Source organism: Echeneis naucrates, chromosome 5, assembly GCF_900963305.1.
Source record: "Echeneis naucrates chromosome 5, fEcheNa1.1, whole genome shotgun sequence".
In the NCBI taxonomy this organism is placed as follows: domain Eukaryota; kingdom Metazoa; phylum Chordata; class Actinopteri; order Carangiformes; family Echeneidae; genus Echeneis; species Echeneis naucrates.
Genome location: NC_042515.1, coordinates 16,838,660 through 16,854,413, shown reverse-complemented (window position 1 = coordinate 16,854,413; position 15,754 = coordinate 16,838,660). Strand labels below are relative to the sequence as shown.

Below are 15,754 nucleotides of genomic sequence, written 5' to 3'. Positions count from 1 at the left end.
CTCCCACATGATGAGAAATAAGATTCTCTGGTCTGAGGAGACCTTTGGACTTTTTGGCCTTAGCTCTAAGTGGTATGTGTGGAGAAACCCAGGCACTGCTCATCACCTGCCCAATACAATCCCAACAGTGAATCATGGTGGTGTCAGCATCATGCTGTTGGTGGGGGGGTTCAGCTTCAGGGACAGGGTGACTGGTTTACTGAAAACTGAAAACTGAAAGAGGGGCATGCTGAAGGAGCAAACAAATGTTATTTTAAAACATCCAACCACAACATATAGAGCTTGAGCTTCAACATATGTAAAGTACTGCCCAAACAGAAGATGTTACATAATACATAAATTCAGTCAAAACAGTAGGCATTGAATAACTTGACTTTATCTTGACAGAAAAATAAACTAGATATTTCCCAAAACACTTTGTCACGGCAAGCTGTCAGAACAGCAATGCCTGTTTTATGCCTAGTAGGTTCCCCTATAGTTTTTTTTTCCCTGATCCTGATGGAAAAATTGTGTGTAGCCACAAAACAAATGTTGCACCATGATATAATTTCAGTTGTTCCCTCTACATTCAGGCCACAGTGATGGCTGCACAGACTGCCTATTTAAGGAAACCATAATCTCACAAGAGAAGCACTGCCTTTCAGAACTGCTCTGCATCTGCTCACAACTCTCTCTCCCCCACACTTCCAACCCCACCATACAGAGCCTCCTCAAAATGTTTAGGCCCTTTTCTCTAAATAAGGCAGCCTTATCGTAGTTCCTGTCATTTCTGCCTTTTTCCCAAACATCCCGATCAGCGTCTGTGGCAGTAACAAGCTGCAGCTTGTGCATTCTTTTGCCTTGTATGGAAAAATGGCCTGGCCTGGGATGTCTTTGTATGGGACAGGCGGCCATCTCTATTGGCCAGGGCAGAAAGGGGCGGGGCCCACCGGCAGTCTGATTCTTTAAACAAACTTTTCAGTTGGGCTGCCTGCTTCCCTTCCTCTGCTGTATCGGACCCAGACGACAGGAGTTTTAAGAACTCTCATATATTTCTACCTGCAGCTAAGGTGAGAAAGAAAGCTGTTTATACCCCTGGCTTTGATAAATACGTTTTGATTTCTGATGGATTTAGTGATACAATGTTCAACTGTCAGTAAGGGAGGACAGAACGACAGAGGGCTTGTGAACCTGGTATCTGATAAATGGTACCAGATAAGCTACAACTGAGCTTTTTGATCTGTTGATCTAGAGGAATAGAGACCTGTGGCGGAGCTGCACCTTAAACCTCTGAATATGTTTGTACAGACAATATAGATGTTATGTAGGCTTGTCGGTTTACTTCAATCTTGTCACGATGGTACATTTGAACACAGCTGACCCATTCAGATCTGGCTCACTCACTTTCTCTTAAACTCAGACATCCTTAATCATACAAATCCCTCATGCCTTTTTATAAGCGTTGACATCTTGACTTCCCCCTCACTTGAGTCTGTTTGTTTCTGGAATTCCTGAACCGTCTGACCTTTTAGTCTTCACTTCAGTAGTGGTGACCTACATGACCTGAAGTTAGGGTGAGGGTTGACAGTCTGACTGTTTGGCCGTATGTGTGTGATGTGCATGTGTGGGCTTGCTGGACATAGCAACAGAGGAGCTTTGTCATCTCACAAGGATTAGAAAGGGACAAAGAAGTACTGTGGTGACCAGAGAACAAATACCATTGTCAGTAAAAGCCATGCTGAGGCACGTCAGCCAAATGCTTATGTTACTGAGATCAAACATAGTTGTTTTCTTCCTCCTCTTAGTGAAGTATTGTTGCTTCACTTTGTGCAGAGAGCAGGAGATCTAACTACTGCTACAGCACAGGTTTCAGCAGGACTAGGAATCAGCTCTTTTCTTGCACCTTGGAAGATGTGAGTTGAGAAATAATCCCACTGGTCAAAAAATCCTTTAGACATCTAGTTTACTGATTACTTGAAGCACACATATTGACGTAGAGTTCAGCCTCTCTCAGAAACAATACCCTTCAGTATCGCCTGAGTCAAACAAGAATGCATAATCGAGAAACTAAAGTCCAGTGTCTCAAAGTGGACTGTTTACACCAGACACATCCACTTACACCATAGTTTTTGCCAGGCAAATTTTTGATTGATGAAACTGTGGTGTTTTGTGGGAAGACATCACCCTCTGTGTTTGGAGAATAGCATCTTAATCAGATTGAGGAATTCCTCTCTTTCTGAAATCATGAATTGGAGCTTGACGCTGTTTTGTTTCCAGCTTCCTCTGCGGAGATGGAGACTGGAAAGTCGGGGGCCAGCAGAGCACACTTTCCATATCGCTTCATTTTTTTTTTTGGCCTATGAACGGACGCAGCCAAACAGTAGTCCAATTAAAGGCAAGACTAATCCAACATGTGCCTTTAGAGGAAGGGAACAAACCACCACTGACAAATTGTGCGCTATTGGCAGCCTACACCTGTGAAACGAGCAGATTGTGTTGGAATGATGTTCTCAAAACCTTCTCTACCAATAGCCCAACCATACAGATCCATTTGTGGGTTTAAGCTTCTCTTCATACTTTACTTAATCATTAACATTATAAAGCCTTGGCTGCTTACCCCGCTTTGCATTAACCATTAAAATTAAAATGCTGCTTCATTTGTATAGAGATCTCAGAGAGAAATGACATTCTGAATACATAAGAGATAAACAAGCACGCAGATAGGCAAACCTTCTGCAGCTTTTCTGTGAGGTCTTTGTGAATCATGCGGGCGACCAAGAAAGACAGAGGGAGGCAACTCCACACTATTAAATATGATGGCAGACAGTGTCACAGAGACTCACTGCTTTGGTAAGTATAGGGCAACAAAATGCTATTTAGAAATTTATATAGCTGTTGGGGGAAATTTGTATGTAATATTACTGTGATACATTTTGGAATGAACACGTTGTAAATAATGGTAGTAAACTGCAGACATATGTCCAAAACTTTTTCACACACTGTTGCAGAGAAAAACGCTGTGCAGTGTTTTTTTTTTATTTTATTTTTTTTTATGTTATCACACTTAAATATGTAGAGACATACCCATTCTTATTGACTTCTATATTTTATATTCTATATCATATATTCCTGAAGCAGCCTTTCTTAAGATTAAAAACAGATATCTTTTCTTTATCCAAGCATTTTTTAATCTTGGTTATTTTCAGTTGGTGGAGCCATATTATAATCTATAATCTGATTGTGATATTTAATATTCATTCTGTCTAGTTACAATTCACCTGAGAAAGGATCTAATTGTCAGCCGTGCCGTGTGCAGTCGAGGTATTTCCCACAGCACCTAAACAGCTCTGTCAGAGGAAGCTTTCGGAGCAGCTACCACTTTTTATGTTTAATAGCTTTCCCCCTAATGTTAAAAGGTGTGAGCAATCATGAAACAGACGCTGCTAAATGACAAAATTTAAAGTGTTCCTTCCACGCTCAGGCCTAACAGTGAGCTGGTGTCATGTGCAATATTCACATCAATGCATGATGTCATACATTTGCGTGACTCATCGACCTGTCCTCTGCCAGCCACTGGCCACACAAAGACACACACAGATGACCTGAATGTGAGTGGCAGGTCTGATCCTGAAAGGATAAAGTGAGCTGCAGTGTGCACTGGGGAGATTAGCCATTTTCACACCAATCACTATTTGTGACATTTGAAGAGAATGTGACTTTGTCCCTTGAGGGAAACAAGAGAAGAGGGCTTGCCTACCTGTGACAAATAAAAGAGAAAGGAAGAGTGTGAAAGGAACTAAATGGATGTTTTGAGCACCATAATTCAAAACGTATATTGAAGCTGCACCTCTTTTTAAATACCTGCTGTAATCACTTCTCATTTCCAGTTGTGAGCATGAAATACATCCAGTGCTTGGCAGCACAGCATTAGAACCATCATGTATAACCTATGAATCTTGCTTTTGAATGTTAACAGCCCCAAATCCAGCCGCCACCATGTCAAGCAAGCGTGCCAAGGGAAAGACCACGAAGAAGCGCCCTCAGAGGGCCACCTCCAACGTGTTTGCCATGTTCGACCAGTCTCAGATCCAGGAATTCAAGGAAGCTTTCAACATGATCGACCAGAACAGGGATGGTTTCATCGACAAAGAGGATCTGCACGACATGCTGGCCTCGCTGGGTAAAGAAATTTGCTCTCATACTTAATTTCTATGGTGAACCGAGGTCCAAAACCATGAAAGAGCTGTTCGCCTCGATGGGGCCAAACATTCCGTTTACAGATGAAGTTGAGTATGGAGCCGAACCAACGGAAATTAATTGAAATGAAAGAAATATATTGTGCTGTTTCAAATTTGATAACTTTTTATAGAGAGTCCCTCCCATGTATCCAGATTGTGTGCTAAACCAAATACAGAATAAATGCATAGAAAACTGCTGAGCAGCAACTTGTAACAGTGCATTTCATCATCAGGTAAGAACCCCTCTGATGAATACCTGGAGGGCATGATGAGTGAAGCACCAGGACCTATCAACTTCACCATGTTCCTCACCATGTTTGGAGAGAGGCTCAATGGAACGGATCCTGAGGACGTCATCCGCAACGCCTTCGCCTGCTTTGATGAGGAGGGATCTGGTAAACCAGCATAAACCAAATATTGAGTATTGTGCTGAAGGCTTTGGGCTTTTAACTATTTCTCGTTTGTGTCTACAGGAATGATTCATGAGGACCACCTGAGAGAGCTGCTGACCACCATGGGTGATCGCTTCACAGACGAAGAAGTGGACGAGCTGTTCCGTGAGGCTCCCATTGACAAGAAGGGCAACTTCAACTACGCAGAGTTCACTCGCATCCTCAAACACGGCGCAAAAGACAAGGATGACGAGTAGAAGGAAGAAAGAACTGCAATGGGCCCACAGAATCCACCATAAATCAAATCCCAGTTCCTACCTTTGTGGACCTCAGAGATCCACAATGAATGTAGGAATATTGAATGACAATATCATTTATAAATGGACAGAAGTAAATTGTGTTTTAAAACTAAGTGTATATCAAAGGTAGAATCTTGGTATTTAAAATTTTGCAATACTCAACTCGGCAGTTTTTGTCACTGAAGGTTTGTAAGGATGAAGAGAGGTGTATCAGTATCTGCTTCTCATAGCTACAAGCTGACTGCAAGTTCTTTCTCCTCGTCTGCAGTTGTGCTGATCTTTGTAGGAAACCTGGTTGGACTGTTGAGAATACCAATATTTGAGCGTGGGGATGTTGGGACTGCTAGATTCACCGCTACATACAGTACCAGCCATGTTTACCTCTTCCTGCCAACTAGCTACGACATTTGCACAGGCACCAAGTCTCCTTCTGTCATTTGTGTCCCTGTATGTTGGAAAATGCATAAAGAAATTGATCATCGCCTGGTTTTATGACTTTGTGACAATCCAAAGTGGGGAGTACTTTTTGATGAAATAGTTGCTGTCGAGCCTCTAGTCTAAACCTGCCTCATCGTCCAATCAGCTGGTGGTGTTCATTTACTGAAGTTTATTCATGCCCTTGACTGCAAAAAAAATGCATGAATGAGGGTTTTAAGAAACTGCACAATGTCTGAAATGTCCTGCTTGTCAAAACAAAAGCACCTTTATAAATTAATTTGCCTAAAGAAACTTCCACTGATCTTTTAGCCATTTGTCTTTACAAAGCTGTGTATAGCTGCATCTCCTGACAATGAAAACTCTTTAGTGTGGTTTAAAACCAGCTTTGTCAGAGGCAAAACAACCTGGTGACTGTCTTCACATTCAATTACTTGATAGGATAAGCACAGGTGGCACTGAAAACAGTGAATGCTTTCATACATCATCCCAGAACACCAATGTGTGAGCCGGCCTGCACAACATCAATACTTTACTGTGACCAGCCAAAATGTCTCCCATGACAAACAAGCTAAAAGTAAAAAAAAGATATGAGTGCGTGTTTGTAAATCTATTACCACTCACTGATAGCGCAATTTGATTATTCTCAGAGAACTTTAGCTTGTGTAAGCAAGAAAGGTGAAAAATAGCATTTATGAAAAACTGAATTTTTATTCTTTGAAATGCTTATACAAAACACACATTTAAAGTTTAAGGCATATATTGCACGACTATTGAGAAGTTTTTATATAAAAAAGGGATGTCATCCCTCAGTCGTAGATTTAAGGCACAGCAGCCACTCATACTGCCAATGGTCAGTCATGGTTCACAACATGAACTTGGGGGGGGGGGAAAAAAAAGTTTTAAATGCATTTGGCTGGAAAGAAACTAGTTTGAGATTAAGTTCATGCCAATACATACAAAACAGGAAAAGGAAACAAGACCTTGAAAATATTTACATGCATCAATACATTGTAGTCTCTCAGAGCATCACATCTAAAACCCAATTGAAACCTTACTTTATAAAACCTGCCTTCTGAATTGTGAGCCAGCCATTTTCAGCATCACAACTGATTAGGTTTTGTCACAGTGTAGTATGAATGACACAAATCTTACTTAATATGATGGCAGAGTATTCACAACACATTACTCATGACCCAAACCTGGCGTGACCTGTGAAAATTGAGGTATAAAATGTACATCAATCTAGTGAGTACCTGTTACTGCTACTACACCGCCCCCACCGAAAAAAAGAAAAAAAAAAAGAAAAACAAACCTCACCAGAATTGGCAGCAAGAAGATGAGGAAAAAAACAAAACAAAAAAAAAAGCTCAAACAAACAAAGAGTTAAAGCTTCCTTGGGGGTGGTGTGATCAGTGTGCAGGAGTTTTGACCTCACGTTACAAGTCAAGTCCTAACACAAGCTAAATGTAACAGTTTGAACCAAGCGTAGGCTCAGAGACACTGGTAAACATGACAACTCTGCTACAGTATTATTCACATAGGAACCAGACCTTTCTGCTCAAGGCTACTGTTAATAGATGTCCAGTTGGCAAACAGCCATAATATTGTAAATTATGCTAAGACAGTTTCACAGAAACTACAGATTTATGAATGATTACAACTTCTACTGAACCCATTTCTAAATACAGGTGAAAAGAACTAATGGAGAGGAAAAAAAAAAAAAAATTGTATCTTCCTAGAAAAATTAGCAAGCCATATCAGCTACATTTGCATCACTACTATTAAGACATTCAGGTGTGAGATACACTGACCAAATCCCAAAGCTCCAAACGGACAAGGAAATCTGTTTTTTTTATCTTTCCCTCTCAAGTAAGAGAAGCAAACGTTTAAGGCGAACCACATAAGATGGAGGAACTGTGTCTCGTGGCAAGTGTAACATTTCAGGAGCCGTAGTACCTGGATGTCATCAGACCACCCCACTGAAATTGATTTCTGCAACGGATCCAGTGCAGCCTTCTCCCCTGCATCTTATAGCCACAGCCTGCTTAACAACAGCTCTCTGCACATTGTACACAACTGAGCAAGGTCAGAAACAATTCACAGACGAAATGTGTCTGGCAACCACAAAAAAAAAAACAACTAAAAAAACAAAACAAAACACTGATCGTTTGTCTGAATATTAGTGTAAACAAGAATGGTGTGGTGGTTGAGGGCCTGTGCTGAGTGGCTGTGAGGACAATTAATGTGAAGCAAAGCCTAATGCTACAATGAAACAAGAAGATGGGGAGACGGGGAATAGCAATGGAGACACGTCAAGGTGAGTCAGTCAGGCTCACTGCAGAACAATCAATTTCCACTTTGCCATCGCCACAAAAACAAAAACCTAACTAAACAAAAAATAAACAAACGTTTTACAAAAATGTAGTGTAATAAAGGGATAAGAAAATCTCTCAGAAAAACAAAAAACCAAAAACTGAATTGCACAACTATAGAGAACTATAAAATTGTTGCTGTACATAGAGAGAGGAGAAAAAAAAAAAAAAAAAAACACTGTGTGGATAACACTAATGGGAATGGATGACAGGCAGCCTAGTCATTCATGCGAGTGCCTTTTGTACATTCAACACAGTCCAGAACCATTACTGAAGAGGCCAACTCTGCTGGTGCTCACGGCGACACCAAATGAAATTTTATACAATTACAGGATACTTTACTCCTCATTCTTATAATATAACATGGAAAGGTGGCATCAAAATACATTTATTCGGCCCCAGAGAATATTCTTGTTGCCAAAACATTTTGAAGCAAAAGCGTCCACACTGATCGGCAGATTAACCAATAAAAGTTGGTACTTCACTTTGTTCACTTTGTTGTTAGAGTATCTAATTCATTGCTGTTGTCAGGTACAGGCTCTTATGTCAAAAAATAAGCGGTGATGAAGACACATTCTTCTATATACAGTGTTGTCCAGCCTGAAGGAATGTCTGGCCTCTCTCCGCTCAAGAAATACATTTATAAAAAAAGGATTCCCAGTTCTAGTTCCTAGTTAACAGTCTCACTGACTGTGTGCAAGCTGTGCTGTGGACCCCACACTGTGGCGATGGGGGTGCTTACAACTTGAAGGGAACTGGGCTGTCTGGTGTCAGCATGGACCATGCTCCAAACACTGGGTGCTACTGCTGCATTCCTCTGGGTTCCACCACTACTAATGCTGCTGCTGGTGGAAGAGGGCTGAAGAGGAGGTGTGAGATGGGTGGGGAGGCCTGCAAGAGGTGTGACCATTGAAGTAGGGGAGGATGATGGGGCAGAAGCTGGGACAGGAACTGAAGCTTGGGCAGAAGAAGAGATGGGAGGGGGAACAGGGGCTGCAGGGGACACTGACGGAGAAACAGGCGATGGACATGGAACTGTGACAGGAATAAAGGGGGACTTATGGAATGGCAGGTAAAGTGGCACTCCTATGGGGGCTGTGAGAGAGGGGATGGCGGAAGGAACAGCAGCAGGAACAAGCGCTACATTCGGGCATGATGCCTGGCTTGAAGAACTGACAGAGGCAGAGGTCATAGCTGGGACAAGGGCTGGTGATGGCACAGAGCCTGGACCAGTTGCTGGTACTGGTGCATTTATGGGACATGTAGAGGGCAGCAGAGAGGAAGCTGTGCTTGAAACTGGCGCTGATGATGAAACTGGAGTGATAACCGGAGCTGCGGCTTGTTTCTGTCCAAAGGATGAAGAAGACAATGGCACCAATGTTGGCAGATGGGCCGGCAGAAACTGAGGCTGATTTGGGCTTGATGCTCTGGCCATGTTCTTCTCCAAGGGGCTCCAAATAACTTTATTCATTGGAGGGGGAGATAGTCTCGGGTTTGAGACCACAACAGTAGCTGGAACTAGTACAGATGCTGCTGATGACTGTGGCCCTGCAGCCCTCACTGAAGTTACAGCTGATGTGGGAACTGCCATAGCCTTTTCCATCAGACTCTGCACCCTGGAGGCATCCATAACTTGCTGGCCTTCTTCTGGAGGCGGTGTGGGCCCCATGTCACTGCTGGCTGCACCGCGCTGGGGCTGCTCTTGTTCAGTCTTTACAGCATCTGCTAGGTTAGTCTGGCTTTCCTGAAGTCTCTTCAGGTTCTCCTGTTCTGCTGCTCTCTGCAGAGCTGCATCCACAAGAAGCCTCAAATCACTGAAGTCTTGGGTTGGTAACAGCTCAGGAGGAGTAGGAGGTGGTGTATTGAAGAGGCCACTGGTGGGACTAGCTGCCATAATTGTGCTGGTGAGAGAAGCTGTATTAGCTCCTTGTTCTTCTGCTTCCCGCAGCAGACTCTGTGTATCCAGCCTCATCAGTGCCTGAACTGATCTTTCTTTATCTGGGTAGCCAGCTCCTGTCAGAATAGCCGTTGCCGTGTTCCCAAGAAGACTGAGATCCAGCATAGGGGCAGAGCGGATGACAGATGGGCGCTGTTGAGATGAGCCAGAGGGGGAGTTCCTTTCTGGCGAGCTGGCTCCACCACCATTTAACAAGTGGCTTTCATTCTTACCACCAACTTTGCGGGACATGGTGAACTTGGTGGGATCTTTTCCATCCTTGCGTAGGAGGTCAGGCAGGAGGCGACGACGAGCATTGATGAACCAGTTACATATCTGGGAAAAGGGGAGAAATGTCCTGCATCAGACCTGATTTTGACTACTAACATGGATATTTTACAAAAGAAAAAAAGTCAAATAATTTTTTTCACGTTTTCTTTTAAGACTTGTGTTGAAGTCACTGCGACATACTGCAGTTTCAGATCGGACTTTAGATGCCTCAATTAGCCAGATCCAAGACTTAACTACGGGAGCATGTCTAAAAATGATCTTAGGCCTGTGATTTCAACAACCACCTACACCTTTTTGTCTTCGTATCAATCTTTGCATGAGGACTTACTTATCCCCTCTAGTAGCCCAACCTCCCACACAAGAAAGAAAATGAGACAGACAGGTAAGAAACCTCAGAAAGCTAGCAATAATGAAGGTCTGAGCTCAACTCTGCTGCGCCAGAGGAAGCAGCCAAAGGCATGCCAGTGAACTGACTACATAAGAAACTCTGTCGCTGTCTCATGCTGATCTGTAATGTCTTGTCTAAAGCTTCCTGCCTTTTTGTGTGGGCCTTTGTGCTGGGAGGGAAAGAGGAAATGTATACTTGCGATGCACAGAAGTGAAATGGGAAGGCTGCAATTGTGTATTTTTGTGACGATACCATCAGATTATTACTTTACCTTCACTTGTCAAAAAGCCAGGGAGAAACTATTAAAATTCCATCAAACTTATAAAAACATGCATTTCCATGTACTGCCCATCATAGAGACTAGATATGCAAATACATTCTACCTATAAAAAAAAAAAGTGTAATTTCCTGCAGCAAGCACTGAGTATTTCTGGAAACACAAACAGAAATAAATATAAACCTGCTCCTCACCTGCAGAACGGAAAGGTTGGTCTGCCCTGACAGACTGAGTTTCTCCTGCTCTGACGGGTAGGCGTTGAAGCGATGCTCATACAGCCAGCTCCGCAGAATCTGCACCGCCTCCTTAGGCAGGTTGCCACGGCGACGGCGCTTCCCAAATAGCCCTCTTCCCGACAAGTCGAGTGGAGAGCCATCATCACTGTCCGATACGGCCGAGGAGTGCTCCTGCTCCGGGCAATGCTCTTCTACCACAGCTGAGAAAGAAGCAGCAAGTTGTCAGTCACATTCATAGCTGCTGCTCTGACTGTCATTTACTGAACCAATTTAAACCACATCTGCTAGTCATTACATCTAAAGTGGTAGTCATCCATGTTGTTTTTTGTAGGCACTTTTTTTTTTAACATTTACACCACGAAGTGTAAGGGGGGAGATAACGGTTTATGTATGGCTATATGCTCACCCGAGCCTCTACAAATAGGGTTTGCTATGATTGTGCACAAAATAAAGGCACATTTTCCCCACATTCATGCAAGTAATAACAATAGTCTAGGTAGAGAAATAAAAAAAAAATCCAGCTGTTGTGAACAAGTGCACAAACCATGTCAGTGATTTTTTGTTTCCAGTCCCAAACCAACTATTGAGCTAGATAGATAGACTAATGTTTTTGTGGCTTGGATGTGTTTTAACAATGGCTTTGTGGTTTGAACCTTGTTGTGTGTTTCGTTTCTATCCCTGGTTGGCCACTGGAGGGAATCGCCCTCCAAAATGGAGCATGCCTGATCCCAGGGGTGGGCCACAGAATGCAGTAAATGTTTTTCTCTGGGGCTGGGTGAAACCTGACCCCCAGGGCAGCGCCTGTCTTCACAAAGGAGATTGTGTGCATATCAACATCACAGTAGCCAGTGGCCCAGGAATCTATTGACCATGTAAAGGAGGCCGTTTTCACCTCATGCCAGTTGGGCTCAAGACTGCTACAGCAGTTTACAAATCTTTTGAATTCTGCATTTCTCTACAACGAGGGGTGTACTGACCGAGCAAAAATAAAGTTGGGGGGGGACTAAAAACATCCATATGCAAATTTTACTTCAATGCATTTCCCTACCTAATTCCTGTTAATGAGTTTAATTCCACCTTAACTTGTATGTTGTTGTAAACCAAATTGCTGTTCTGAGGAATGGCTCTTGCAGATTGAGTAAAAACAAAAAAGCTACCTGTGCTTTGACATGTGTCTTTCCTAAAACAAAGCACCGGTACAGCCAGATTAATTGTAATGAACACTACATTGAAATTCTTTATGTGCTTTTATGGGCATTCACTTATGATGTCCCCATAAACAATTGGTCTACTGATTTCAGCTGCCCAGCTCTTAATTGAATTAAGCTAAATTACAGGGTCAAAACCATTGAGTTAAATGTAGTTTAATGTATCTTGATTTAACAGTCCACAAAAACAGTCTTCCTCTGATGAGACAGTCCTGTGGGAGACAAAGCTTCTGGATGTGATATGACATTTAAACATTTGTCAAGAGGCATCAAGACGTCTTTAGGGTGGATTTGAGGCTCGGCAGATCAGTGGACAGCTGCTGGTTTAGTCCAGTATGTAACAGCAGTCAGGCTGTCAGACTGGACAACTTTTTGTTTACAAAATGTCCCCCCTGCGCCAAAAGCCAGGCTGCTGAAACCTGTGGCCCGATTGTTTGGATGCAGTTTAAATTCAAAAAACAAACAAACAGGGAGCCAAATGCTCCTGGGTGTGTGAAGTTTGAAAGCTCAACAGTTTCCCCCAAACTTCCCAGCTCTGGTCCTCTGATGAGGATTTAAAGCGGCCCGTTAGTATCTCCGCCCGCATCAGACAACTTTTCCCAGCAGCTCGCTTTGTCCCGGCCGCAGCAGTCACGTCCCTCTACGTGCGATTGAACACGTTTAGAAAAGCCCCAGTCGGCCTGATGTAAAAAGGCAGCAGAAATGTTACCTTAAAAAGACAAAAAACCAACAACCAAACAAAAAACACAACAACAACAAAGCAAGCAAACAAACAAACAAAACAACAAAAACGCCACAAACCCGAGGAAGCCCCCCTCGCTCAAATTAGCCATCTGGAGCGCACAAAGGAGGCGGGCAGCACCGCACAGCTTCCCGCATGTAGCTCCGCCAGATGGACACCATGCCTGCCTCCAGAGATAACTAGCTGGCTAGCCGTCCCTCCAAATTCAAACACAAACACACGCTGCATTTGCTCGCAACAAAAAGCCCCCGCATACCAGGCGAGAACCCGACTGCACACAAAAACACAGCGGGGCTGCCGGCCGATACACACTTTGCAGCCGATAGAAAAACAAGCAAACAAACAAACAAAAAAAAAACCCAACAACAACAAAAACAAACACACAAAAAAGGTGCAATGAAAGAGAGGACGCGAGTGGCGCTCACCTCGTTTGAATGCTTTCATTCTTTGTTAATGGCTCAACAACCCGCAGCTGTCCGACTCGCTCCGTACACGGCGTGCCCGGCAGCCCAGCGATGGTTGACACAGCGCCACTTTCTTCCAAGACGCCGAAGGTGTTGCGCTCGCTCCGCCGACTTAAACGCGTCCCTTGGAGGGAGAGTTTGGAGAGAGAGATGGGGGGGGGTCCGCCGATTGATAAGGCTTCACCCGACCGAGCGCTCCGTTGCCATCTCCCTTCCTGCCAGGGAAAGAAAAGCTATCTGTTTTGTGTCGCTTGCTCCTTTTTTTCTTTACCTGCACGCAGCAGCAGCGCCAGCTCTTTGCCAATCTTGACAGTCGGAGCCGAATTGAGCCCGCCTCGTCGACCGGCGTCAGCCAATCGCCGCCCTCCGTGGCGCCTCTTTGGAGGCCGACAGCCAATGAGCGCGCTGCGCCAGAGGAGCAGACTGGAGGGGGGCGGGGGGCTCCGGCCCATTGTGACTGACGGGAGAGCCATTTCATTCAAAATATAGTGCTGTCATTGAATCTCAGTTATTTAGTCGACGCGTTTCAAAGCCCCGGTCACAACGGCCCCCGCCGACGCGGTGGATCGGATGTGGCGGCACGGCGGTGGGCTAAAACGCGGTGGTCTGCCGGTGGCTGTGTGCGGGAGGAAGCCGCACACTATGCAAAGGCTTTACGTAACGTTGAGCAAAATGTTCTCGTTACATAAGTCATAAACGTCCAAAGTGTCCACCGCTTTTGACTCGTTCTCATTGCCCAGATGTTTTTTTCTGGACTCCTGCTGTTAAAACCCCTTTTTCTGTTTACAATAAAAATCTGATTTATTCTCGTTTTATGATAGAAAGATTTCAGAGGCTCAGCAAAAAGAAGAAAGAAAAAAGTGACACTTTGGATCTTCCAAGTCCGAAGGAGGTTACCCGGGATAGATAGGCCGAGATTTCAGATTTCACGGTGAGCGCGTCAGTGCAGACTTTCAGTCCGGACAACAAAAACGTGTGCGTGGGTTTTTAGTTAAAATTCACATCCATCAGGTTTTTAAAAACAACAACAAAAATAAGACCCATCCATGTCCCTAAAAAAGAAAAAGAGGTAGAAAACACAAACTGCATCACCCCCCTCTCTCTCTCGAAGGTCAGCAAAAAGCTTTTACAAACCAGTCCACAAATACATTCATGCTGAACTTTTGAGAAAGTACTGTGTGCCTTTTATTGAATGTTACTTCTCTCTGTTATACATTTGAACAACCTTGAAACAGTATAAATAGATCTAGAGCACTGTAAAAGATGGAGCGTTTCAGTCTGCTTTTGTTCTTATTTACAGAGGATAACTTATAGAAGCACAGAGGGACAAATGCAGTATCATTAGTTTCATCTTAATATCAAAGGACCCTTTTACTCAGTACTGCACCTATAGTTTAAATGTTACCAGACTATAGTGACATGAATCTAAGCTTCATCTTATCAACCACACACCCACTCTTTCAACTCTGTCTTGGACAGTAAAACCCGTTTATACTAAACCCCACAAACCCTGACATACACACGGCCTATAGAGGACTATACTGAACAAATCCTAATTGTTAAAATATGTGCTTGCTTCACAAATTATTGGTTCTAGTATTTTAACAGACACTTTTTGCTACATCACATCTCTTTTGGTGAGGGCAAAGGTTCTGGGCCTCACACCTTCCCCAGGTTTATGCCCAGCTCAGTGGAACAAAGCAGAGATGCTAATAAGCGTGTTGTTTTTTGTAAGCAGGCCTTTGGACTACAGTATGGGAGTGGATTCACTGGTGTCTCAGCTAAGGTAACATCTCCTCTTGGACATCTAACATCAAAACATCTAACCTTCTTGTCTTTTTCTGTGTCTTGTAGCATCTACTGAAGTGACCTATTCTCTGTCCTGGAATGTAGAATGGCAATCACATGAAACATCAAAGACGTTTAATGTTTGAGGCTAGGAAAACTTTATAGGGCGTCTCATAAAGACATTTCTAGAGTCAATAATAAAGATACATTGATGTTAGAGCGGGGAAGTATGAATGCAGCCACTTTGTAATGACATTTTTGTGTCATTTCTGTGTAAGGATGACCCAGTTTACGATGACCCCAAGTGGCACATGAAGAGTGCAGCTCAGTGTCAAGAAGCCAAAATTTAATTTGACCAAAACAAACCGCTACTTAAGTAAACGCTTTCACGACAACACTTTAGACTTTAAAAGGGCAAATCCATCAAACCTATATGAGGACCATTATCACCCCCAAATCAACGGCTTTACAGCAACCCCCCACCTCCCACAGTGCAGCTGTTTGGATCATATATAGCCCTCCCAGGAAATAGTCCTAGGTGTGTCCCAGTGATGTGTGTGTATTGGAGAGAAGCCTTGTTAAAATGTATACCTGTTACCTGACGTGTCTTGGTGTTGTTGTATGGCCAAGTTAGGCCAGACGAGTGCTGTTTATCACTTGAGGTGGTGGGGTCACAGAACAGCTTTCTAATGACACATTAAGTTAC

The 15,754-nt window shown here is 43.5% G+C and overlaps 2 protein-coding genes across 2 annotated transcripts; one reads left to right on the top strand and one right to left on the bottom strand.

Moving 5' to 3' along the window:
* Positions 1 to 915: 915 nt before the first annotated feature.
* myl9b (myosin, light chain 9b, regulatory) lies at positions 916 to 5,389 on the top strand. The gene is made up of 4 exons (XM_029501321.1): positions 916 to 1,049; positions 3,956 to 4,159; positions 4,451 to 4,612; positions 4,691 to 5,389. The coding sequence occupies exons 2-4, from the start codon at positions 3,976 to 3,978 to the stop codon at positions 4,864 to 4,866; spliced, it is 522 nt and encodes a 173-aa protein (XP_029357181.1). The 5' UTR covers positions 916 to 1,049; positions 3,956 to 3,975; the 3' UTR covers positions 4,867 to 5,389.
* A 651-nt stretch (positions 5,390 to 6,040) lies between these two features.
* Positions 6,041 to 13,503, bottom strand: tgif2 (TGFB-induced factor homeobox 2). The gene is made up of 3 exons (XM_029501320.1): positions 13,222 to 13,503; positions 10,805 to 11,046; positions 6,041 to 9,990 (listed from the first exon to the last, which is right to left on the bottom strand). Exons 1-3 carry the CDS (start codon positions 13,238 to 13,240, stop codon positions 8,389 to 8,391), a joined length of 1,863 nt encoding a protein of 620 aa, XP_029357180.1. The 5' UTR covers positions 13,241 to 13,503; the 3' UTR covers positions 6,041 to 8,388.
* Positions 13,504 to 15,754: the final 2,251 nt, after the last annotated feature.

Coding starts and splice junctions, on each gene's coding strand:
- tgif2 (XM_029501320.1), bottom strand. Junction 9,991..10,804: donor CCAACCTTTCCGTTCTGCAG/GTGAGGAGCAGG, acceptor CCCTTTTCCCAG/ATATGTAACTGGTTCATCAA.
- myl9b (XM_029501321.1), top strand. CDS start 3,976: ATGTCAAGCAAGCGTGCCAAGGGAAAGACCACGAAGAAGCGCCCTCAG. Junction 4,160..4,450: donor CGACATGCTGGCCTCGCTGG/GTAAAGAAATTT, acceptor TTTCATCATCAG/GTAAGAACCCCTCTGATGAA. Junction 4,613..4,690: donor CTTTGATGAGGAGGGATCTG/GTAAACCAGCAT, acceptor TTGTGTCTACAG/GAATGATTCATGAGGACCAC.